The 24,531-nt window shown below is 42.4% G+C and overlaps 5 protein-coding genes across 11 annotated transcripts; 3 read left to right on the forward strand and 2 right to left on the reverse strand.

Moving 5' to 3' along the window:
• The first annotated feature begins 304 nt into the window (after nucleotides 1–304).
• On the forward strand, nucleotides 305–4,157 carry LOC119218490 (uncharacterized). 5 transcript variants are annotated; one of them, XM_037472973.2, is made up of 4 exons: nucleotides 305–505; nucleotides 1,261–1,915; nucleotides 2,004–2,105; nucleotides 2,521–4,156. In XM_037472973.2, the coding sequence occupies exons 2-4, from the start codon at nucleotides 1,301–1,303 to the stop codon at nucleotides 3,745–3,747; spliced, it is 1,944 nt and encodes a 647-aa protein (XP_037328870.2). In that variant the 5' UTR covers nucleotides 305–505; nucleotides 1,261–1,300; the 3' UTR covers nucleotides 3,748–4,156. The 5 variants fall into 5 exon arrangements, with proteins under 5 accessions (XP_037328870.2, XP_037328873.2, XP_037328874.2 ...); XM_037472976.2 differs by having other exon boundaries at nucleotides 334–356; nucleotides 2,521–4,157; XM_037472977.2 differs by having other exon boundaries at nucleotides 343–365; nucleotides 2,521–4,157.
• Nucleotides 4,158–4,650: 493 nt separating this feature from the next.
• On the forward strand, nucleotides 4,651–9,598 carry LOC119218294 (serine/arginine repetitive matrix protein 1-like). 2 transcript variants are annotated; one of them, XM_037472605.2, is made up of 6 exons: nucleotides 4,651–4,865; nucleotides 5,277–5,808; nucleotides 5,940–6,083; nucleotides 6,516–8,387; nucleotides 8,958–9,032; nucleotides 9,280–9,598. In XM_037472605.2, the coding sequence occupies exons 2-6, from the start codon at nucleotides 5,299–5,301 to the stop codon at nucleotides 9,295–9,297; spliced, it is 2,619 nt and encodes an 872-aa protein (XP_037328502.2). In that variant the 5' UTR covers nucleotides 4,651–4,865; nucleotides 5,277–5,298; the 3' UTR covers nucleotides 9,298–9,598. The 2 variants fall into 2 exon arrangements, with proteins under 2 accessions (XP_037328502.2, XP_037328503.2); XM_037472606.2 differs by having other exon boundaries at nucleotides 4,658–4,752.
• A 331-nt stretch (nucleotides 9,599–9,929) lies between these two features.
• On the reverse strand, nucleotides 9,930–12,488 carry LOC119218295 (group XIIB secretory phospholipase A2-like protein). Its single transcript, XM_037472607.2, has 4 exons — nucleotides 12,142–12,488; nucleotides 11,470–11,558; nucleotides 10,783–10,948; nucleotides 9,930–10,357 (listed from the first exon to the last, which is right to left on the reverse strand). Exons 1-4 carry the CDS (start codon nucleotides 12,395–12,397, stop codon nucleotides 10,239–10,241), a joined length of 630 nt encoding a protein of 209 aa, XP_037328504.1. The 5' UTR covers nucleotides 12,398–12,488; the 3' UTR covers nucleotides 9,930–10,238.
• Nucleotides 12,489–13,640: 1,152 nt separating this feature from the next.
• LOC119217617 (uncharacterized) lies at nucleotides 13,641–15,881 on the reverse strand. The gene is made up of 9 exons (XM_062564384.1): nucleotides 15,694–15,881; nucleotides 15,532–15,627; nucleotides 15,370–15,465; nucleotides 15,119–15,303; nucleotides 14,903–15,034; nucleotides 14,681–14,799; nucleotides 14,425–14,598; nucleotides 14,265–14,354; nucleotides 13,641–14,097 (listed from the first exon to the last, which is right to left on the reverse strand). Exons 1-9 carry the CDS (start codon nucleotides 15,879–15,881, stop codon nucleotides 13,981–13,983), a joined length of 1,197 nt encoding a protein of 398 aa, XP_062420368.1. The 3' UTR covers nucleotides 13,641–13,980.
• A 2,532-nt stretch (nucleotides 15,882–18,413) lies between these two features.
• LOC119218208 (uncharacterized) lies at nucleotides 18,414–24,502 on the forward strand. 2 transcript variants are annotated; one of them, XM_062564640.1, is made up of 10 exons: nucleotides 18,414–18,674; nucleotides 18,772–18,850; nucleotides 19,336–19,917; nucleotides 20,216–20,333; nucleotides 20,421–20,531; nucleotides 20,663–20,772; nucleotides 20,859–20,995; nucleotides 21,145–22,799; nucleotides 22,898–22,990; nucleotides 23,466–24,502. In XM_062564640.1, exons 1-10 carry the CDS (start codon nucleotides 18,592–18,594, stop codon nucleotides 23,756–23,758), a joined length of 3,261 nt encoding a protein of 1,086 aa, XP_062420624.1. In that variant the 5' UTR covers nucleotides 18,414–18,591; the 3' UTR covers nucleotides 23,759–24,502. The 2 variants fall into 2 exon arrangements, with proteins under 2 accessions (XP_062420624.1, XP_062420625.1); XM_062564641.1 differs by having other exon boundaries at nucleotides 19,339–19,917.
• The last annotated feature ends 29 nt before the right edge of the window (nucleotides 24,503–24,531 follow it).

The raw sequence follows: 24,531 nt of genomic DNA on the forward strand, positions 1-24,531 counted from the left end.
CATATTTAATTTGTTGAGTTGTTTTATAAGCACAACGTGGAGACTTCATACTGTGACGTTTCAAAGTGACTTTTTAAAACGGATCGACGGTCACGTCATATAATACCATGTAACAATCTGCAGCTCTTTAAATTGTGGAAATGAACCCCCTTCCTGAACCACCAGCGGTGAAAATCCCTAAAGCAATATGACAGCAGTCATTGACCCTAGTTTGCGTTATTTTAATTGAACTTTATTGGTGGATTTTCTCTCTAGCATGAGATGTTAGTGTCTGGGATGTGTTCACACTCCATCCAGGAGGGGGCGGTCGTCGCGTTCCGTGTGGCTGTGTTTGAAGGCACTCTGACGGCCGAGTGGTGAGCGAGGTGCATCAACTTCGCCACAAATGTTAGCCAAGTGCTAAACAATTCGTTGTCTTAAGAACTTTTCAATTTAGGCCAGTCTAGTTTAATCCATTTCCGGCTGTTTATCCTCTTAAAGAAAGTGGAGTCGTGCGCACGAAAAGGTAATGTAACGCCGGGTTGCTACTCAATGTAAGTGTTGCTAACGTTACGTTAGCTTTCACGTATTAAATCATCAGGACAAGAAGGTTGGTGCAAATTTGCTGATTGTAGATGGAAATAATTTTAAAGGCCCGTTTTGGTGATTTTGATATCAGCAAAAGCCAACAAACGCAAAGAAGATACCACCTGCTACTGTGTAACGTTATCATTAAAACCCACTAGCAAATTGCCAGTGGAGCTAACTAACTTAGCTAGCCAAGCAAAGTTAACCTTAGCTTTAATGTTAAACTGGACACCATATCATTATACAGAATTCTATATTTGTATTTGAGGACAAACCTTGTTTCTTTAAATTTAAGTTAAATCAACCCACTTTTAACTAGCGGTCGTGCATGTTTTATCGCTGCCACCGAGGTGCAAAGTAAATGTTTCTACATGCACTTTTGTTACCACGCTAAACATTTGAATTGACATTTTGTTCATGGTCCCTCCTATAAATTTCTTCATAGTTACATATGTAACTATACATGTGTATGTAGTTTTTTGGATTCCTCTACGAGCGAGAGTGACGCAGAGTTTTAAGCGGCGATAAGAACAAGCGACGGTGTGCTCATCCATGGCTTGACCTACAGTAATTCTTATTCAATTGTATAAATAATTTACAAGAAATGCATGTGATATAGGTGAGTGTAAACTATGTATTCTCTACGTTTGACGTCTAAATCTGTGTGATCTCTTTATTTTTCTTTGGCTGCAGGCTTTGACATCCACTACGCTGCTGCAGTTGTTGTGAGGTTATGCAGTCGCACCGGTCTGAGCAGAGTCACAGACGGCAATACGGCGACAGAAGTCCAAGGCTAAAGGACGACTATGATCATAGATGGGAAGAAAGGCACGAAACTCCGAGAGATCCACCGCAGGATTCATATCAGAAATATGGGGGAAATGGCTGTAGCAGCAAAGAGCGGACGAGCAGAAGACCGTACAGTGACTCGCCTAAGATACTGTACAGCGAAGCCACCTCGAACAGAGACTTGAGCAGAAACAGCTCGGCGAGGAGACGTATGTCTTCGCCTGATTGGGGTACTTTTGAAAAGAAAAGGCAAAGAAATACAGAGGATGGTAACAGGTACAAGCTCGAGTCTGGGGACCATACAACCAGGGGCTCACCCAACAGTTTTTCACGCCCACACGTGACCAAGGATTTTAATCAAATTCTAACACAAGAAGAGGATTTCCAATACAGGAAAACACCTCAAGACTCCAGGCACAAATATGTGCATGATGAGTTCACCTATAGGCAACAACAAGATAACTGCAGAGAATCGTCTGGATATTACAAAGATAGAGTGGGTCACGAAAGGAGCCGAGATTGTTCACAAGAGAGGAAGTCACGTGGTCGCTCTAAGAAGGTTGGTCACAATGAATTGGTGTTCCTGTAAGGATTGTGAAATCTTATTTTTCAAGCAGTTTAATAACTTTTCCCTCCATGTCCAATAGAGTTATGTCAAACCCAGAGTGCGGAATGACAGCCCCTCCCCAGATCATGAGGAGTATCGTCAAAATATAGGAAGATTTCCAATGAATGCATCGTCTGGACAGGTGGGTTTATTATAATTTTGCAGCAGTGTGAGGTTCAACAGATTCAGCATTGGATCAGCGTCAAATAGGTTGTTTTGCATTATGACATGAGGGAGGAATTGCTTTCAACACATATTTCACAACAACATAACTTTTTTTTATCCTCACTGTTTATTCCTTCAGAGTGAAAAGTGTTTTTTAGTGCAGGTCTGAAAGAAATATTAGTGTATTGGATTTCTTTATTATCTCAACATAATGTAGGATGGATATGTCTTACCCTACTGGAGACAATTAGCAACCTGTAGAATCATTACACAATCAAAGTGGTTTGTTTGTGGGTTTTTAGTTTCAAATTCCATAATGCTCATGGTTATTTATCAACTAAATAATACAGACCGTGTTTACCTGAACCAGTTTCTTCTGTGTTTCCCATCAGCCATTTGAGCGTGAAGTCACCAACCAAAGTCCTGATGTTACGGAGCAGAAGTCGACTGCGGGTTTCCAGCGTTTCCTTAATGTGCTCAACAAGGGTGTAAATGTTGCCACGCTCACCAAAATAGTGACTCAGTCCACTGTATTGAGTAATCGGTCAAGTCCTCCTTCTTTTGTGAACACTGACTATCCCAATTATGCTGAAGGGCAAGATGGAAGCCACCAAAATACCAGCCACTGGAGTGACAGCGAAGGATTTCAGAGACTGGCTTCTTCACAGCCTCGTGACTGGTCATTTAGCCCAAAGGGGCAGTCTCGGTCTGATGAGAAGTCTGTGCAAAAGGGTGACGGAGAACCAAGAAACTTAAGCTCCAACAGTAGATCCAGGTGTCCCTCAGGAGAACAAAAGATAACACTGACACCTGACGAGGAGCACAAGCATAGGCAAATGCAGGATGTCTTGCAAGCCATTGGCATGAATTTAGGATCTGAGGAGCTGGGCCAGATGTCTCATCGGATCCAAGAGCGGTTATATGGAAGGAAGGATAGAGACTGCCATCGTAGAGAAAGCAGGGAAATGGATACCAGGCGAGCGTTTTCACCAAGACCAGACAGTAGATCATCATCATCATCATCAAGCACATCTAGTTGTAGTCCATTAAAACAGAAGTATTACAAGAAAAAAGACTCTTACAGCGTTCAGAGTGATGTACCTGAGGTACACCGAGACCCGGTGCATGAGGGTGCTGAATATGGCCAGAAGAGCACCAGTAGCACTTTACAGGAGAGTGACAAATTTGAAACTTGGTCGGAGGAAAGCACTGCTGCACATCAAGCATTTTCTCAAAATTTAGCATACGCTTTCTTAAAGCCATCGCCTACACCTGCAATGCCGATGTACTCTCCAGTAGACTGTTCATCGGCTTCATACCCATCCTTTCCTCCTAAATTGCCGCCTAACTTGCCCCAGGCTTCATATACCTCCTCTGCCTCCCTTCATATGCCTCCTCTGCCTCCCTTCTTCCCTTTCTCCCATGCACCACCTGTGAGTATCTCTCCAGCAGTACTGGCTCAAGCAAGACACCTACTCCCACAGCACGTTGGTAATCCACCATTTTTTAACGTGTCAGGTAATAACCCCAATAATCCACCACTGAACAACACACAGAAAGCAAAACTATTGTCAAGGCCTCGCTTTTTGCAAGTGATTGAAACCAAACAACCTGGATGAAGATGGGTGCACATGAGGAAAATCGGACAAACGATGTGATACAAAGTTTTTTCCCTTGGAGAATTGTAAAAGGTCTTCATAAAATCCATTGACAGACATGAAAATGAACTGACTACAAGTTTACTGGCAAACCTGGTTTATGGTTTATTGAGTCTTCTAACCATAACACAATGGTACGTTAAAGAAAAAAACACTATGTAGAAAGTATTTATTGATCTCTGAACACCTTTATTTTTTTTGAATTTATTGATCTTGATTTGATACATTATTCTTTTTGTTGAAATATTGTAATCAAATAGCACCATAATCTGGTCCCTGTAGGGTTTGGGCAAGTAAATGAAATAAAAAATGTGCTATAATCCTAGTTGAGATATTTTTTGTACACATGCAGAAAAGGGGGTTCTAACTATTTGATTAGCATCATATCAAGGTTGGAAGTAGGCTGTTAAAAAAAACTTTAATTGCACCGGTTTTTCTTGACCAAATTGTATCGGAAAACATTTTGGCAGGGGTTCAATAGAAAACATTTTTAAAGTAAACATTAAAAACTAGCATATAGCAACAGCACAGAACATCATTGGTACTCGTCTAGCGAGCGTCAGGGATATTGCTGGCGAGAGGTACGTGCCTGTGAAGACCCAAAGGAATATTAAAAGGCACATTTGTTTGCCGACCACGCTGGAAAGAGATTGAAAACAATCACCTAGGAAACCACAGACTCCTACTTTCAGCCAAATGTTTCTCTTGATTTAACCATAAACTGCATGTCGTTACACAACACTAACAACTAATACCTTAGTAAGTTGACTCGTACTTTGTGGCCTTTACTCATTCCCAAGTGGTCCTGCGGTGTCGGGCCTCCGCCCAGCAGGAGGCGCTGTTAGCCTCCACCCGTCAACACCGCAGCAGTGAGCGTTCCTCCCCCACTCTTCCTTACTTCTAGCTCGGGTTTTTTTTAAACACTTAGCTAGGGTTGTCCTTACCAATTACTGAAGCCTACTAAAGGTCTGTTTTGACATTTCACTCTTCAGTACATGGTTTTTCGAAGTAACGTCGTAAAAATAACGCCTCTTTCCGCGGTGGGAAAGAGGAGAAGCTAGTTCGAGTCGCAGCAGCAGGTAAACAGTCATGCTAAGCTAACTGAAAACAAGGATAACGCCAGTCACTTTCAGTCTGTGGTTTAGCAAATCGCGTATCATTACGTGTTATATCACAGCATCTTACATATGTTACATAGGGGGTCTGGTTTTCTAATACAAATGAAAGGATTTATCTTTTAGATTACTCTGTGGGAACCAAGTAGAATACCTACGGTACTGAAAACGTTAAGTTTCCACATGGGGGATTGCTCATGTTTGATGATTTATGTATTCATTATTATGTTTCTATATGTTATAAATTCGTAATCACAAACCAGCTCAAGATACTTTCCACCACATTAACAAAGCCTAGCGTTTACAGCTATCATTAAGTTATTATACGGTTCACACACAGGTCACTAATTCCTCCACTATGATTTTACTTTGCAGAGCACTGACTGCATAAACTGGCATGAGGATGAATCCAGATGACTGGAATTACGCTGCAAATGAGTCTCTGCAGAGGCGTCTGATTCCAGATCACCGGACTGAGGTCAACAGTCGGGGGGTCAACTCCGTCACCAGTGATGAGTGGCAGACTTTCTGCAGACATGCAAGACACACTGTTGACGAAGCTCAAAGCTTGATGGGAGGAAATGTGGCAAGGGAGCAACTCTGTGTTTCCTCCCATGACTTTTACATCAATGACGCTGAAGCTGATGACCCAGATGGAGAATCACTTGAAGTCGATGAAGAGGATCCAGAGCTCAGGAGAAAGCGTAAACAGCTTCAAGAGATAGAGGAGCAAATTATGTTTAAGAGAGCTTCTATTGCCCTGAAAACAGTTGAACCGCTTTTAAAGAAAACAACCTCTCCAGATATAGATTCTTATAGTGAATCGGCTACACGCAACGTTGCCAGTCTTAAAGACCGTGTGAATTTAATTTTGCAACAACATCGTCCTTCGAGATTTCTGTCAACGGTGAGTAATAGCTCGTCGGGTCTCAACTGGTTTTCGATCATTATTTTTGGTACTGGTGTTTACATTATTTTACTCAGGTCGCACTGGCCAAGTCTCTTCCAATTAATATACTGTCCCCTGTTTTTTCTCAGGTCCGGTCACCCAAAGAGAGAATGAACTCATCCAGCCTGATTAAAAATGGTCCACCGCAGGACGACCATCCTCTGAAGCTCAGAGTGAAGGCCCTAATGAAGCAAAGAATTAGCGATTCATTTTATTTGCCAGCCAGAGAAGAGGTTTGTAATGTTCTGAGGTTTTATGATTCCATCTCAGTTGTGAAGGGCATCTTACCTGAGTCTTACCGTACACCATTTTCCAATCATGTGACCCACCAAGCTTTTTGGCTTAAATCTGATGAGTCAAGGGATGTGTAATTCCTAGTACTCTTCCTCTCCACTCCCTATAATAGGAACCATGGCCCTGTCTTAATCCAATTTATGACCATGGCAAACTTGTTGTCCCCGTCCTGCCAACTCCATCACAAACCAAATCGTTTTTTCAGGCTGGTAGGCAGGCCCATGGCATTGTTATGGTTTAATTCTAAACTATATTAGTCTATTACTCTCTATAAATTATTAGTTAGTACAAATTTGGAGTTAGCTGGTATAAGTTAGTGCTTTCTAGTGTTAAATGAAGAGTAACGTGTCTGTATATTTGACCTATCCCAGGCCCCTGACTGTACACCATCTCCTCTCTGCCGAAGCAACTCTTCACCCGGCAACGAGGATGTTGTCCACAAAGGTTTCCAGCGTTTCCTCAGCATTCTCAATGAAGGAGTGGACATGGACTTCCTCAGCAGGATTGTTAACGATGACAGTCCAGATCTTCCTTTAGGTGAGGAGCTCCTCAACGTTCAGGTTCCTGCTGTAGAGAGCATGTCAGATACAACCTTCGACAGAGAGAGGCAGCAATCAGATCACGAAGCTTCGCTACCGGACTGCAATCGGGCCAACAGTGAAGGGGAATGTGACAAACCCACTGAAGAGAGATCCCTCGGTGAGAGACTTTCCATGCCCGCTAATGAAGATGAGGCGAGGAGTCCATCCAAGTCTCCCGCTGCAGTGAAGACGAAAGAAGAAGAAGAAGAAAAACCAGAGGTGGACGAGCAGCGTGCACAGCTCCAGAACATTCTTCAATCTCTGGGTTTGAGCCTCGAAGTTGATGAGATGAGCAAATTAGCAGACCGGACTCGGGAGAGGCTGTATGGAAAGAAGCATGAAGGCAAAGGACCAGAGCAGGAGATTCGGCAGAGGGGTCCTCAAAGACATTACAGTAAGTCCTCCTCTTCGTCTTCCTCCTCGAGATCAAACTCTAGAAGCAATAGTCGTCCGAGTCCCTCTCGCCGTCGCCGCTCCCACGGCAGAGAATCGAGACAAAGGTCTGAATGCGGCCGCCGTTCGGGCGACAGAAAGGGAGAGGAACTGGCGTGCCATGGCGGCCTCGAGGACAGCAAAGAAGAACAGAGTTATGGGTACCACGACGAAAAAAATACCAAAGAAATGTTTTCTTATCAACAAAACCATATGTATAGCCAGCCTGCTGCTCTTTCTGCATTTCCACAAAACGATTTCTACCAAAGCTCCCAGTACACTGCCTACCACAGTGACTCCTACGACACTGCTTCAAATTCCTACTGGACATCTGCACAAGTTGCCCCCCCACCTTTCTTTTATACAAGCGGGAGTCCTCATCCACAAAACGCCTACCAACTCTCTCCTTCCTCTGAAGTGCCCCCTGTCCTTTGTGACCCATATAGACGCATGTCTTTGAAAAATAACCGATTCAGGAATCCGGATCCGTCGGGGAGGGAAGGGCAAACTGGATCTTTTTCAGTCAATCGCTGCCTGCAGGTCCTCAGCACCGACAAGCCACCTAGCTGTCTACAGAAAACCCCGCCCAAACCCCCCCCCACACCCCCTCCCCAAAAAAAGAAGAAGAAGAAAAAGAAGAAGAAGAATAAGAAAAATGTACAGACAGAAGCTCATTTAGAGTATATTCGGGCACAGAGGGAAAGTGCAACATTTTGGCAGAAGCAAAACAACAAAAACAAACAACGGCCTAACAAACAAGGCCCCCGGTCATTGAACACAAACCTATTCATGAACCCAGATCTGTCAGGGAGTGAAGGCCAAACTGGATTTTTTTCACGCCAACCCTGCCTGCAGACTGTCAGCATTAAGAGCCGTTTACAGCAACCCCCAAAAGGTCCCAAAAACAAAATGAATATGAAGACAAAAGTTCACTCACAGATGGTTCATGTACTTAATGCAAAGCAAAGAAGGCAGGAACTACGACAATTGGCAGAAGAACCGGCGCAGGTGAATACTCCACAGCCGGTTGAACACAACCCTGAAGCGGAGCAGTCGGGAAAACAGCAGGCGCCAACGGAGCAGTCGGGAAAACAGCAGGCGCCAACGGAGCAGTCGGGAAAACAGCAGGCGCCAACGGAGCAGTCGGGAAAACAGCAGGCGCCAACAGAAGAGTCAGGAGAACAGCGGGCACCAACGGAGGAGGAAATTAAAGCAAACTTGAGGATAAAGGTTGGTGGAATATTTAATTTATCAGCTTCCAAATGCTTTATGCTCATTTTCCTTTTCCCCTGTTTGCCTGCTTTTTAGCAAGATCTATCAAAGATGTGTTTCCCTTAAATCTGCTGAATAGTGGGGCCATGATAGGCTGTTCAAATTTCTCATTCCCCAATAACTCTTATCCATGTAAATGGTTTTTCTATTCTTCGTCCCAGGGGGTGTATTCACGAAGCTTCCTAGAACAAAGAGCTACTCTTGGTTTCAACATTTCCTATTAGAGGTGCCCTAACCAGACTTACTAAAGGGAAGGAGGTTTTTGTTTGTGATCAGAATGCCTCTGAGGATGTTGATCATTTATCCCTCATGAATCTTTTAGTATTTTTCATCTTTTTCAGAAAAGGGTTCTTCAAGAATTGTTAGTGTTTGCTCATTGATTACTTAACTGCGTATTTAGTCTAAATCCTTTGCACATTCATTCTGTTGAATTATTCTGTATTTTGAGGGTTGTGCTGGCCCTGCAACAAAAATGTCACAATAATGAATGCCTGCATGGTTTAACAACTTATTTTCTTGTATTTCAAGCTTAAAGCATTTAACCTGAAGATGAAGCAAAAGGCCCCAGAGCCTGGCTATGCCCTGACCTCACCGACCGGTGAAGTAAGTAAATCACACTGATGCTGACAGCGTGTGTCTTTATTAATTGGTAATGTTCTAGCTTGAGAATGCTTTTGTTTCGTTAGCACTGAATAAGAAATTTGCCAATTTTCCCACATCAACGATTAACCATTAAACATGTGTGATTACACCATTTATGTAATGTTACATCATTATTAACTGAGATTTGCCGTCGAGTAGCAGTCATTTGGTCATGTGTTTTATTTATTTATTTCTCTTCTCTCTGTAGATATGTGGCTCTTCGTGACTGTGTGATCATTTGAAACTGCTGCAAGCCGAGACTGTGGACATCATGTCCAACATACAGTATTTACACCTTGTTTATTGTTTAGTCATATTTCGAGTCATATTTCGAGTCTTCACACTCTAAAAACATCTTCTTCAAAAAAATTATTTTATGCCAGCAATTGCCATTATGGGTCGGGTCTGGTAACACCCATATCAACTCTACGTTTCTGTGAATATTACTACTTTATTACTGTTTATAAACTGCCTTTCTCTTGGTACTGTATGTATTTGATTAAACAAACTATGTTTTGCAGACTCTGTCTTAATCTAAAGAGGAATGTATATTTTTTAATTTTGAAAGTGTGTTTTCAAATTGCTCTTCCTGGTTAAGTCTTCAAGATTTTCTTTGTCGTCAAACTTGGTGCAGTTTTCTTTTGAGGTGATTCTGATCAGGTCAAAACTGCACATTAATTACGAGTTAACATTGCTTAAGTAGAGTAAGGACAGGTAAAACAAACAGAAACCAGCTGAGCTTCAGTCAATTAAGTCAATATAAAATAACCTTCTCACCACTTTGGAATTATAAAATGCTTTGGTTCAGCTCAATTTGTAGGTAATAAATGTAAATTAAATGAAATAATCACATCTACGCATGTTTCCATAACATTTATTCCTACAGAACATTAAGTACAAGATGGTAATACGTATACCCAAAAGAGGCTATTGCTTTTCTTTTCCACCATTCGTGCTTAAACACAAACACTATTGACAAATAAACAAATACATTTTGGGTTTGTGACAAAGCTGAACTCTTAACAATAACATCTTCATTTCGAGGTCATGCAATGACTTTGAACAAAACCAGAACAATAACTTCCAAATAAATTACTCAAATAGTCACACAGTCGTCTTTGCAACACCTGCTAAATTGATACCGTTATAAATAGAGTGTTTCATGCTTTAAAGTTCATCTTTCTCCTCTCCTTGACAGAGACATGAGGCTCTCTGGCCGTTCATGTAGGGTCTGCAGCCCAGAGTCCACACTGTGTTGAACAAGGTGTCGGCCACGGTTTCACATGCTGAGGAGAGAAAGGTACAGAAGCACAAGTGGCCGTCAGCAGAGAGCAAAAGAAGCTGATATTTTAAAAGTTCTAAAAGCAGTTCATCTTATAGTCCTCTGATTTGTCAGTGCTCAGCGGGTTTTGAGCACTTGAGTATTTCAGTTGCTTGAATTGAAATTCAACAGGCTTCCAAAAGAGCAGGGAACTTTAGCTCAATCGCTTTTGCCAAGGAGGTACATTTAAAAAAAATGAAAATGCTGATGGGTATCTGCGTATCATGACATCACTTTAAGCTGTTCACTAAGGTAGCTACCCCACAATTGCAAGCACTGTATGAAAGTACGGTGTGTACTTAAATCATTAAAGCTGAAGTTGAGGTAGAACGGTGCATTAAAAACAAGGACAGAACCACTAACTTCTGTGTTAAAAAAAAAAAAACCAACCTTCAACTTTTGACACAAAGCCAAGACTCTTCTTGAGGTCCGAGCAGATGCTGTGGAGGCACCAGCGGAACTTGGAGTCGCAGCGGTACTTGTTGGAGCCGCAAGTGTCGTAACACATATCCAGCTGGTTGCAGCACTTGGTCATGGCCGGGATGCCCATGTCCATCTGGTAAACAGCAGGGTGAGGATTCACATGTGGTTCATTTTTCTGGGCACTCAAAACGGATTCCATCATGCATCAAAACAGGGATAAATGGTTATATCATAGTTTCTTCTAGTTCAAGGAGTTTTTAGATTTTATTGTCCGTTTTATTGTTGTCTTTCAAGATTTGTCCAAGATTTGGACAACAAAAAAAACAACATAAATAATCGTTTCCAAGCCTCTTTTGTGTGTGCCGCTGTCCCGGTGTGTTTGGTTGAATGCAAGGATTCATCAATTATTTATTTGTATCAGGCCTTCACTTCCCAATTAACAAGTAGCTGGTGTAACCATACTGCAGGTTTTGAAAACATGGCGCTTACATCTTTACAGTGCAGGCCATTACTTTACAAAGCCAATATTTGCTTTAACTTTAACTGAAATATAATGGATAAAGTCAGCACTATCCAACCTGCGTTTATATTAGTAAAATGTCCAAGTTCCATATATCCACATGGCTTTGCCCTAAACAGACAGAAGAAGCATACCCCCTCAGGAACAGGAAGCCCAAAGATGTAGGAGCCACATCCATCAGGCTGTGGCATCTGGTAGCCAGGACGAGGAATAGGGTCTTTACCTTAAAGGAGAAGCAAACTAGATATCAGATGTAGGTCATGTATCACCGTTTGAAAACCTCATGGGTTTAAAGTTGACCCATGTCTGCCCATAGTGACAAAGGTTACTTATTTGGTCCTTATTTGGTCATATCAGTGTGTTATTAGTAACATTCCCCAGTCACTGCATGAATCATTCTGGGATCATAGTACATTTCCAGGCCCTCTTCCAAATGATAACGGCTATGATAAGCACAACGGTAATATAAGTGTCATTGCATTGGTTTTTATAATGTTTTGTTGCTGTTCCATTCAGGAGACTATTAATCACATTTATCAATTTTGACTCAAAAAAGTAAGTGCTTTCTATCTTCCTTTTCTCTTGAAGATTGTTGTTAGGGTGGAAGCACCATTACCTGGAGCATAGGACACCCAGCACAAGACTAACCCTGTTCACTGAATGTTATAAGTGTTCAGGTGAACAATGTTACATTTCCTCCTTTCAATTAAAATAAAATGATCGAATATTTTGAAGCTCTAAAATTATGTGTCACCGCCATTCTTCTGACCCTAAACTATACTTACTCTGCCATTTAACAGACTTACCATAGCGACAGTGGTATTGGCACACTCCATCACGTCCGCCCATGAACTCTAGCATTGAATCAAAGTATCCGCCGACCGACTCAAAGCTGCCTCTAAGGGAATTCATTGCCCACTCTGCGTTTTCCTCCTCCGTCTGTGAGCCAGCAGCGGCCTGGCCCTGCGCTGGTGCTACAGCAGGATCCTCAGCCTCTTGACTGACAGCACTGTGGATGAGAAGACCCAGCAGGAGGGGAGCGATATGGGCCCAACGGGTCATCCTGCAGCTCAGACAGCTCAATGTCGAGAGTAAAGCGTTGAGAGACTGAGGGGAAACTGACACGCTCCGAGGCAAAATCAAACTGTGTGGCCTGCACTTTGAACGCGACACAGATACGGCCTGCTATGTGGAAGAACAAAGTCCAGCCTCTATCTCGTCCTTTTGACTTGTATCAGGTCTTGTCGTTCTCTCTGATTAACGAGGCAAAGTGTGGTTGTTCGCCATTCAGCCTTTGATGAAAATTGTACTTTCTTGTTACGTGTTCTTCTGAGTTTGTGTATCTATGGTGGAAATGCACTTATTGTAAGTCGCTTTGGATAAAAGCGTCAGCTAAATGACATGTAATCTAATGTAATGATTCGATCACATTTCAATTTTAAAGTGAATTGACAGTGACAACTAGAATTGGCAGAGAACACAGTTTATTTTCTCAAAGGAACATGCACAATTCTAATTGGGCGACACAATAATAAACATAAAATAACCAAGCAGCAGTGTTGTGCCTGTTCATTGAACGATAGTTCATGAACTCGTTCATATTTTGGGTGAACGTGAAATGAACGTACTGTATTAATGCCCGATGAACGTTACTGTGAACTCGTTCATTCTGGTGTCTGTGAACGGCGCGTTCTTTCAGGTTAACGTTGTTCAAAAAGGGTGCCAGATTTCTATAGAAAACACACCGTAAACGCGCCTTAATAAGTAGCGGAAAAAACACCAGCCTCCAGTGTCGCACCGCGCATGCGTCATCAAAAAAAAAAGAAATGCATGGAGGCGACAGCTATGTGTAGCAAAGAGGCGGCGTATAATAATTTTAAAGAGTTTTATGAAGTTACAAGTTACAAGGTCGGTGAGGATGGAAGGAATCTGACCTTTCTTTGCAAACATTTGCACCTTAATGATAACTGTCGTGTTTTTATTACTCATTTAAAAAAGACCATTCATGCAGCATGTGTTATTGAGAATGTACTGTAGGGGTGGACGATGCATGTTCAGTAATGTTCAGGACTTCAGTCCTTGTGAATGACCAAGAGAAAAGATCAACCGTTTCCCATTGATGTAACATCAGAAAAAATAAAATGTTGAATAAAATACACAGTACACAATACAATATAAATTTCCAAATATTTATTCTTTTTCAAACAATTATAAACTAAACATTTTTGGGAGTGTGTTTTTTTTTTTTTTCTCTAATTTTTTTTTTTTTGTGAACCCAAAATTGTTGGGTATGTATGTGGGTGAACCGGAGAACCCGGAGAAAACCCCAAAAGACCTAATCGTCTTCTGCCAACTGTAAACCAAACAATGTTTGGTGTGTGTGGGCGAACCGGAGAACCCGGAGAAAACCCCAAAAGACCTAATCGTCTTCTGCCAACTGTAAACCAAACAGTGTTTGGTGTGTGGGGGGAAACCGGAGGACCCGGGGAAAACCCACATGGGAAGGCAAACCAACCCGAACACATCTGTGAACATGTCATCTAATACATCTATATATGCATACCCATGTTCACATATTTATGTATTCTATTTGATGACATCTCATTTGTTCTTGGACGGTTCAGGGTTGGTCGACCTTCTACACCCTAACCAGACACCGGATACCCGTGCACCCTGAAGTTGTAGAGGCACGTTTGGTCATCATCCCCCCAGTTTGTCTTTATCTCCAGCTTGATGTGGCTGAAGACATCTTTGACTGCGACCTGGTCAGAGACAAGAGAGACACACACGTGAATGAAGGGCGTCGCGCTTCGTGGTGGAGATGCAGACCTGGTTCAGGTTGCGACTCCACCTCAGTCTGTTATAGTGAACATATCTACTAGCAGCAGAGGTAATGCGTGCTGCTCTGCTTGACCTCTGACACACTCACAGGCAGCTCAAAGGTCTGGGAGCTCAGGCCGTTCTTGTTGTACGCGAAGGTCCCCAGGTGGATGCCTTCGTCGTTGTCGTGCACCAATCCCTGGAGGAGACGGAAAAAATACTTTTTTTAGGGAGGGAACAACGGCGCCGAGCAAAAGCTTCTGACTTACGTAGACGGAGAACTCCCTCGGCGCACTGTTGATTTCCCCGGTGAGTGACTGTCTTTTTGTGATGTGGCCGATCGTGACGTCCGTGACCTCGATGGGATGCGACAAGGAGACAACGGCGTGTCCCTTGGTCCCCGCGAAGCACCAGCTCGCTCCAGGGGGCGACCGTGAGTGGTCCTGAGGAGAGACAAAGAGTCAAGGTTCAGCGCTCGCAGACCATCCGCTACGACCACGTTCGTTCATGATAAGACCTTCCTACCTGGATGATTCTTTGGTGGTCGGTGGAGGTTGTGACCCAGGAGAGCAGCTGGTCCATCATTTTGTCTTGGATTGAGGTCCGGAACGTGTCTGAGGACAGGCGGTGGAGGACTCTGGCTCCTGCAAGTAAGGGACACGAATACAAAGTTACAAACCACAACGCGTCAAACCTGACGAGACAATGGCACTGATGAGGATGATGAAGGCAAAGACGAGGACTCACCCTGCGACTCCTGGGCGAAGTTGGCCATTGTGTCTGCGACGGGACTCAATCGGCTCATCAGCTGCGTGAGGGTGGTTATTTGCAGCCGGGCGTCTTTTAGCTGGTTGCTGTGGTGTACGTGCTGTGTCACTCCTGAGGGGACACAAAGCAGGGACATTCAGAAAGGGGACGGACACAGTGACACCAGTAAGAGCAATAAGTGAAGCAAAGACTCACCACCAGCAAACAGAAACAGGAAGAGGAAATACACGATCTTTGATCTCCAGTCCCGTTTGACTCCCGTCGTCTTCAGGTTGATTTTGAACCTTTTTTTTTTCTTTTTGGGGTTGTTTTGTTCACCCCTGACTCCCGGGTTTGGGTTTGGGTTTTGTTGACCCCAGGGATTGAGATACCTGAAGATCCTAAAAGATGTGCAGGACGTTAGTGGCGACTCGTTCATTGGTGGAGAACACACAATACTAACGTACCTTTGCAGCAAGCCGAGAGAAGCTTGTGGTGCCTCCTGCAGATGTTCCTGGGCCTCTGTGGGAGGTTGACCCCAGGGGTTGAGATACCTGAAGATCCTAAAAGATGGGGAGGACGTTAGCGGCGACTGGTTCATTGGTGGAGAACACACAATACTAACGTACCTTTGCAGCAAGCCGGGAGCAGCTTGTGGTGCCTCCTGCAGATGTTCCTGGGCCTCTGTGGGAGGTTGACCCCAGGGGTTGAGATACCTGAAGATCCTAAAAGATGTGCAGGACGTTAGCGGCGACTGGTTCATTGGTGGAGAACACACAATTCTAACGTACCTTTGCAGCAAGCCGGGAGCAGCTTGTGGTGCCTCCTCGGTCTCCGGGTTTGTGTCCGGGTGGGTTGCGTCTTCCTGCAGTGGTGACTCCTGCAGATGTTCCTGGGTCACCGGGGGAGGTTGACCCCAGGGGTTGAGATACCTGAAGATCCTAAAAGATGTGCAGGGCGTTAGCGGCGACTGGTTCATTGGTGGAAAACACACAATACTAACGTACCTTTGCAGCAAGCCGGGAGCAGCTTGTGGTGCCTCCTCGGTGCAAAGGGTTCTTCTGGGGATGGGGTCGCTTAGTTTATCCATTTCTGGCAAAAGGTGTAAAATACAAAGGGGGAATCATCAGCAACACACATTGATAGGAATAGACATGTTAGCTTGGATGTTGTGTATTGTCACCATGAACAATAAAGTGAAGGAATTATTGAGAGCCAGAAAATACAATAAACAGCATATTTGTCCTCCTTATCAGTGAGCCAATACACACACAGAAGGTCTATTAAACTATACAACAATTAAAACTGAAATTAGATTCAAGTTTTGACATTTTTGTCAAATCAAGGCTTGAAGCGTTTTAAATGTTTAGATGAATTGTTTAAAGTCTGCAGCTTTGCTGGTAACTCACTTGTTTCTTCTTTGTGTTGAAAGGAGAATGGTTGGAAATCGGGGAGCTCGGGTCAATGTGGCCGCTGCGATCGATTGACTGAGCTGAAATGATCGATTCTTGTGGGAGTTTGGTTTATAGGCGCCGAGGATTCCACCAGAGAATCTGAGGTGAGTTCCACGGAATTCTACCATTATTCTACAGAACATTCCACGATTCCACATGCAAAGCAGGTTTAGAACACAGGAATGTGGCTACTGCCACTGACTTGACTGACTGTATGAACAACTTAATTAACAATTTACAAGTGTATCACTTGCCCAGTAATTACAAGTTAATTTCTGAAAATGAACTGATTTGTAAAAACGTTTTTACAAGAAAATGTATAATTCACCAAATATGCAGACTGAAGTTTTCAATATTACTCTAAATGACAACTTACTTAAAATGACCAAATATCCAGACAATGTACAGATTTTAAACAGGATAGGATCATTTTACGTAATCACATGAAATCAGAAAATAAATCGGAGAAGTACTAAAGTGTATTTAATTTTACATTTGCAATATAATACTCTGTCTTTCACGAAATGTGTGTGTGTGTGTGTGTGTGTCCCCTTGTTCAATTATTTACCAGTTTTATATCATACGGCGTTTAATATTGCATCTTTAGTTGTGCTTATATAAGTGCCCTCAGCCGTGTACTTGTCATTTTACCTGTGGACATACACTCGCCCGGTGCTTACCCTTTATGTCACTGGGGCCTGCGCAGAAAACATCTGATACTGTGGCATTTGTGTTTTTCAGCCACAAATGCACTGTAAAGAGTTGCCTCTCAGATCCCTAATGTATGACACGATAAAATCAGCCCGGGCACATTTTTATAACAATAAAAAATGTAATTTTTGGGGGGGGATGGAGATGCAAGAAAGGCTCTAGGCGTTGTGGGGATGAAGTCATGCGACCAAAGTAAAATTCAAACGTTTATCTACTATTTATAGTGCAAATAATAAAAAAAGATAAAATCTTTGTGTGGTTTTATACAGTGTTGTGCCGGAACGCGTTCATTGAACTATAGTTAGTGCATGCACTTTAATGAAAGCTGTCATGTTTTTATTCCTTATTTAAAAAAGACCATTCAAGCAGCATGTGTTTGAGAATGTACTGTAGGGGTGGACGCTGCAGCTGCTGCTAGTGTGGAGTGAATGGACAGCAACATTAAAGCAACAATGGGGAAATGCTGTCCCCTCAACGCTAATGTAAACCCTGGTTGGATAAGGATTCAAAATTGGATATGAAGATTAAATCTGATGCATAGCTTCAGTGTTAAAACTGATAAAATAATTGCTGTCTGTGGTTCTGGGCTGTGGCAATAATTTTGAAAAATAATAGCTTGCAGCAACATATGGAAAAAAAGAACTGAACTAGTTGGAACTGTGAACTTAGTTTAAATATTTTGAAGTTTGAAGTATAAACTCAACTAGTTCATTTTAAAATTTGTGAACTGAACTTTGAACTAGTTCATGTAGAAAGTGAACTTTCCCAACACTGCCAAGCAGGAGGAGTGTCAAAGAGATGTAATGGGAGAGGCTTCAAAAACAAAAGACAGATAAAATAATAAATAATATTATGATTATAAATAATCATCAAGAAGAATCTTCTTGGCACTTGACATTTGTGATATTTTTTTTACTAGTATGTAAAGTTTTAGTGAGTCTCTTTCCATTATATATATATATATATATATATATATATATATATATATATATATATATATAATTTGAAATGACAAGAAAAAATAAAATGATTAAATCTTGTAGTATTTATGAAATTCGATTTAAGGTTGTGTTTTTTTTCCTCTGCCATTGGTGCCTGTGGCTGAGGTGAAATGCATTCTGGGATGTGTCGCACTCACAAGAACGGACATGTCTGCTCCGATGCATTCTAGGTAAAATGGTGAGGATCCGTGTATCCTATCCGGGTATTATGACAATTCTCGGAGGGATGTGGACTTTACAATTGTAACAGTATTTAAAATGCTTATGTTGTTTCACGAATCCACGAGAACACAAGTCAAAATAAGGACGTTTTCTGAATAAAGGTCCAGGGTCTTCTCTCCACACCCCCATCTCTGTCCGCATTTGGTACAGTCCAGAGACGTGACGTATATCTCAAACACGGAAAAAGAACTGAGGCAATGTGCTGCAAATCCAACTTGAATGTATTTTGGGCGTTTCAGGCCTAAACAGACAAACAGGTCAGGATAAGTGAGACCTGTCAAAGACCAAAGCAGCCAATAAAATGGCTTTTGCCAACCTTTTCACGGGACTAGCTGCTGTCGTTGAAGGCGTCACGAGCCCTGGTCCACCCAACTTAACACACAGGTAATACTTCTTAACAATTTGTAGTTAACCATAAGCTTTGAGGTCAGTGTCATGACCATAGCATTATTCAATAAATAATAATAATGATGTTTCACAGGACCGAGGCTGAGAGTGGTCAAAGAGGCAAGGCCAGAAAAAGGAAAATCCCAGTGGAGCAAACTGGACTTTATAAAAAGGTGAGATTAATGTATTCTTTTACCTGTCATGGTTAATTAGTTCCATTTATTTATTTATAATTAACATATCAAATGTAGTCACAAAATAACAGAATCAAATTATATGTAGAGGGTAAATGAATAATTAAGCTGTCTCACATTTTGCAGAAAAAATCTGTCTTTTCATTTCCTTTGAGCTGTTCCGAGGCCCTCCTCGTTACCAATACCACTGAGGCTTGGTAGATGAGTACCAAAGATGTACTGAGCAGTTTAAAGCCACCGTGGTAGAGCCCTGCTGTCCATTGTTTAGCCCATTTTATGCTAGTTATTTTCAGTAATGATTATTTCTGCTTCTCTTTTTATTAATGTGGAAGATTTATTTCTCATTTTATGAAAGTGAATTTGTTGACCATTACATCACATGGAAAGTTCTAGGTTGCACTTAGCCAATACTAATGCTGTTAAGTACAAACCCCATTTGATTTCTATGCATTTTCATTCCATAGAAGCTATGTCATGAAGGCCAGAGGGACAGAAGTAATTATGCAACGTCCTTCAATGAAGATGCCTCCAAGGCCGTACACAATGCTGATAGCGAACGTGTGATTCAAAATCAAAGTTATAAAGATGGCTACAATAACAACGGTCAGATTTACACAGCTAAAAAGAACCGTAAGTGGAACAAGCAGCAGCGACGGCTGCTGCAAAAACAGCAACAACAGCAGCCGCAACAACAACAACAACAACAACGGCAGCAGCAGCCGCAACAACAACAACGGCAGCAGCAGCCGCAACAACAACAACAACGGCAGCAGCAGCCGCAACAACAACAAAAAAAACAGCAGCAGCCGCAACAACAACAAAAAAAACAGCAGCAGCCGCAACAACAACAACAACAACAACAAAAACGGCAGCAGCAGCAGCAGCAGCGGCAGCGGCAACAGTACAAAACGATTCCAGAGGGCCAAAAATATCATCATCATCATCAACCGAAGGATGGAAGACCTGCCAATAGAGGTGGAGGCTTTCACACTCAACCTACTCGTGGACAAGGTGGAAGATACAGACGGACTACAAATTACAAGCAGGTAAGCAAGAGCATCGGCCCATTATCTGTTGCTGCTTGAATTGAAGCACACTTTCACCATGCAGGTGGCAGGTAGAGGAGGCATTCAGAGCCCCTTTTGCATGTCCAATCAAAACAGAGGTAATTGTATTGTTAAAAAAAACACAAACTTTAGTTTGCTGATGGTCACTTCTGAAACATTCCCTAATCAAATATATAAAACACAGAGGTGTCAAGAAAATGCTTCTTTTAAAACGTTTTAATCATGGCTCTATTAAAATGTTTGTAAATTTTATTGTTATGCTTATCTTTCCGCTTAGGACTTCCAAGTGCAACGTACAAGGTTGATGACCCAGGAGTTCAAGGACCAGAACGCCTTGTTGGTCAATGGGCGGTTAATCTGCCGACACTTCCTTTTGGGACGGTGCATCAAGGCATGTTTAAAGCAACTTATCACTTATAAACATGTATTGTTCTGGTTTGTATTGCCTTTTGTTGAATGTCGTTATAACTGCACACAGGAAGGCGAATGTCAGCTGGAACATGTTAAAGCACACAACAATCTCGTCAAAGAAGTGTGCAAGTTTTACGTTCAAGGATTCTGCTTGAAGGGGGAGAGCTGCCCATACATGCATAATATCCTTTGGTTGAACCGCAATGAAATCTACATTTTTCATAAACCAATTGCAGTGATAAGTATTGTACTATTTGCCAGAAACGGAAGGTTGTTGAATATCTTTCAATAGTTTTCCTTTACTCTGTTGCACAGTCCTTTCCCTGCAAGTTCTTCCACCAAAACGGAAAATGTTCTAAAGGAGAAGATTGCCGGTTTTCCCACGAGCCACTTAATGACGCCTCAAACAAACTGCTCCATGACGTGCGTAACAATCAATTCATGACAATGTTTTATAGCCATTGATGTGTGCAGAAATCACTGCATGGCTTCCCTTCTTCTCACTGCAGGCATTAAAACGCGATGATGAACTCAATGCACTTGCAAAGAAAGCTGAGCAGGAGTCGTCCGGACAGCCAGAGAATAGAGATGACTCCGAAATTACAGAACCAACCAGGACTTCTAATGAAGTCGTGCATCCACTTAGGTACGCACACTCAAACTTGAAATTGTCGACGTGAATCGGCAATACATTCATGTAATTCTTGCATCAGAGTTCTGTTTGAATTCAATCAATCATACCAGTAATTCAATAAATATAAAAGTAAGTAACATGATCTTTTTTTATTTTTTCAGGCCTAATTTTTACAACAGCAGAGAAATCCATGGTGAGAAGGAATCCTTGTTATGTCAGAGTCCAGAGCTGGCTGATGTCCATCAGGAAGCTGCCCCAGCACATGCAGCGGATGTTGCCCAACCTCACATGCTGCCGTCAAGTAACCTTCAACATGAGGAGCCAGTTTGTTATTCAGTTGCAGCAGTCCTTGGACCTCAACTTTTCAAACCTTTCCCTAGTTTCTTTACATCTCAAAGAAGGGAAGAATCTGGCAGTTCAGTCCTTCCAAACCAAAGCGAAGTTCCATACTCTGTGGATGCTGTTCTCCGGTCTAAATCAGTGGAAAACTCCATCTTTATACAGACACCTACCCTTTATGCTGCGAAAACTGTATCCTATACCCCAAAAGCTGACTTTGCAGAGATCCATGTTCCTGTACCAAGCTCAGAAACCCAAGATGAGACGTTCTTGCATTCAATAGATACCAGAAAGGATGCTAATAATCCCCTGGGGAAAGTATTCAAGAGCCCATCATCGCTCAATGTAGACACCAGTCTGCTTTCAAAGAACTTCCCTAGTCTACCTCTGGCCTCAAGACACAACAAGACACATGGTGGCACTGTGCCACAATCAATGAAACCTGGCCAAAGAGCTGCTAATGAAGTCAAGTTGGAGTTGCTGCATTCTACCGTTACTGTAGCAGATAAGTCTGCTACAGTGTTTAAAAGGGAGGGTGCTCTTCCTTTTGGATGCACAAATAACAAAAGCTATTTTTCAAAGCCATTAAGTCAGACATCTACTTCCAAACATCCTACAGAGTCTAGGCCTGTTCTGACATCTGACCCACAAGCCCCACAAAAGCCCTTTTCTCATTTAGGTTTCCCAGACTTTAAAAGTAGGGCTGTTGTTCCTGTGGAGCCTGTCACCACCTCCATTAAGACAAGTCATTTTGCAAACCCTGGCAGTCATCATGTTGTAGAAAAACAACCTACTGACCTCCACTTGCACTCTAAAAAGCCACAAGCTGTCCTCAGCCGGGAAGCACAACAGCCGTATCTAACTGCGATCAGAGCAGAGGGAAGCAGCGAGGCAGCACATTGCTGTGATCTTGCAGTTGAATGTAAAGACACCCAAAAACGAACGATTCATAGCCTTTTCGCGAGGCCCCTTTTTGAAAATCTTCAGCCTATAGAAGATTCTGAACCAAGTTCCTCTCGTCCTCAAAACTTAATTCAATCTTCCTGTCCTGCTCCACAGCCTGCAGGATCCAGTAGGAATTGTGTCAAAGCTGCAGGTGAACCAGACAAAGCTCCTTCCAGATCCTTCCTCAGACTTTTTGCTGCCCCTCTCAGTGATGCCCCTCAACCAGATCTTTCAGGGACTCCCTCCTCCTCTCAACAGTTAGTTGATAATAATAAATCTCATTTATCAAACTCCGAATCAAGGGCTTCTGATATAAAGACGCCTCTCCAACACCAGATTAGATCTGTTGAAGAAAACTCCTGTTTGTCTCCTGATGCTAAAACAAAAAGTCAAGACTGCTCAACAGAGAAAACGAATGAACCGTTAAAGCTTAATCCCGTCTCTCTCATTGAATCTCTGGGAGAGATATCTACCAGTCCAACCAAAACCCATTCTCCGCAGCAGCAGCTGCCCGACACGGCCTCCCACAAAGGTATGGGAATGCTCAGCACTGCATACAAATAGCACTGGGAAATTCTGACTTGCGCTGTTGAAATGTGTTGTTAATGCCTCGCTTTGTGGTCTTTCTAGTTGCAGACAGTGCAGGCTCAGTTCTGAAGAGTCTCTTCCTGACTCTGAACCCGTACCAACAGCATGAAGAGCAACAGATGAGTGTCACTTCAGGTAAAATGTTTACTCATTCCAATTGAAGAGATTTTAAATGAGCTTGTGCAGGGTCCTTTGAAAACGTGCTGTTTCAGAGCAGGCCGGCTGTTTCGCCTGCAGAGTTTCTGCTTCTGAGGGACATTCATGCAAAAGATACTCGGCACTGCTCTACTACTCATGGTCAGAAAAAAAGTAAAATACACTCTTGTTTGGATAAAAGACTAAACCGTATCCAAGCAACTCCTTGGTGCCCTAAACTAACTAAAAATATGCCACTCGACTGTACACAAAATATTAAATGTTTATGAAAAAACTGCTACCTGTTACTTTGCTGCCCCTGCGGAACAACCAAGTCATTTGATTTTTGGAATCTCCATTGGCCCAATGAGAGTTTCCATCTCTATAGTTTGAGCTGTGTTGTATCCGACACTACTCTGCATATGGTGTGGCTGCTCTTAACCTTGTGCCTCTTTCTGCTGTTTGTAATATTCAGACTCGAGACTCCCGGTCCAACGGCCCACTGAGAAAAAGATTGCACAAATCCCCTCTGAGGCAACTGGGGGATCTACCCTCAGCAGTTCAGGATCAGCTGATCCCCAGGTGAAAAAATGCGGCACGCACAGCATGCCGTGCATACCGGTGGTGCCGCCGAGACAGCGTCACGCGCGACCACAACGGAAGCCCGCGTCAGAGGGAGCACCGCGGGTCAATGGGGACGTGCCGGTCACGCCACTAAAAGACCTTTTTAAGACTTTAGAAACGACTGTTTTCCACTTCGGACAATAAAGTAACATTACTTTGTTAGATGTCACTCATGATCTTTATAAACTTGGCATCGTGGTTAGTTTTGACTGCTGTCTTAAAGAGCGCATATGTTTGACTGGTTCTTTATTTAAAAATCACATTCTTTTTTTTTTTTTTGGTATTATTCATGCAGTTTTAAGACTTCATCATTGTAATATGCAATTAAATACTACGATTTTTTAAAAGTTTGTTATATTTTACTTTGTGCCCTCAAAAACACAATATTCAGGTAAATAAACGTAAAAAAATATATATATTCTAAAGTTTGAATTTGTACCAAAAATTGTCCCCAAAAATTGTCCCCAAACTTGCCGACTTTGGAACCCAACAGATGAGCATTGATAACTCAGTAATGATTAAGGTCTGAAGCCGCTGCAGACATGATGGGATGACAGAAAGCTCTTTAAATCCATCAATGACACTTTGGATACACATTGGAGATAAATCAAATAAACTCCTGAAATGACAATGGTAAAAGTCAAATGAAGGAAAATCTAATTTTTTCCACTTCGCTCTCCATCATCATCATCATCAAAACACAAGATGAGGGGAAAATCTCAGGATTGGTGTTCATTCCGCCAGCTAGACGACAATGTCGAGGAGCACTGATTCTGTTTTAGAGGCTCAGGGTGACCCAACACATCCTTTCAATATGTATCTATACTTATATATTGGAAAATGGAGATTTATGTAATCTCTTGCAAGTAGGAGGGTATACTGTGTTTTTTATTTGTTTAAAGCTGGCACGTCGCTCA

The sequence above is a fragment of the Pungitius pungitius genome, chromosome 9, assembly GCF_949316345.1.
Source record: "Pungitius pungitius chromosome 9, fPunPun2.1, whole genome shotgun sequence".
In the NCBI taxonomy this organism is placed as follows: domain Eukaryota; kingdom Metazoa; phylum Chordata; class Actinopteri; order Perciformes; family Gasterosteidae; genus Pungitius; species Pungitius pungitius.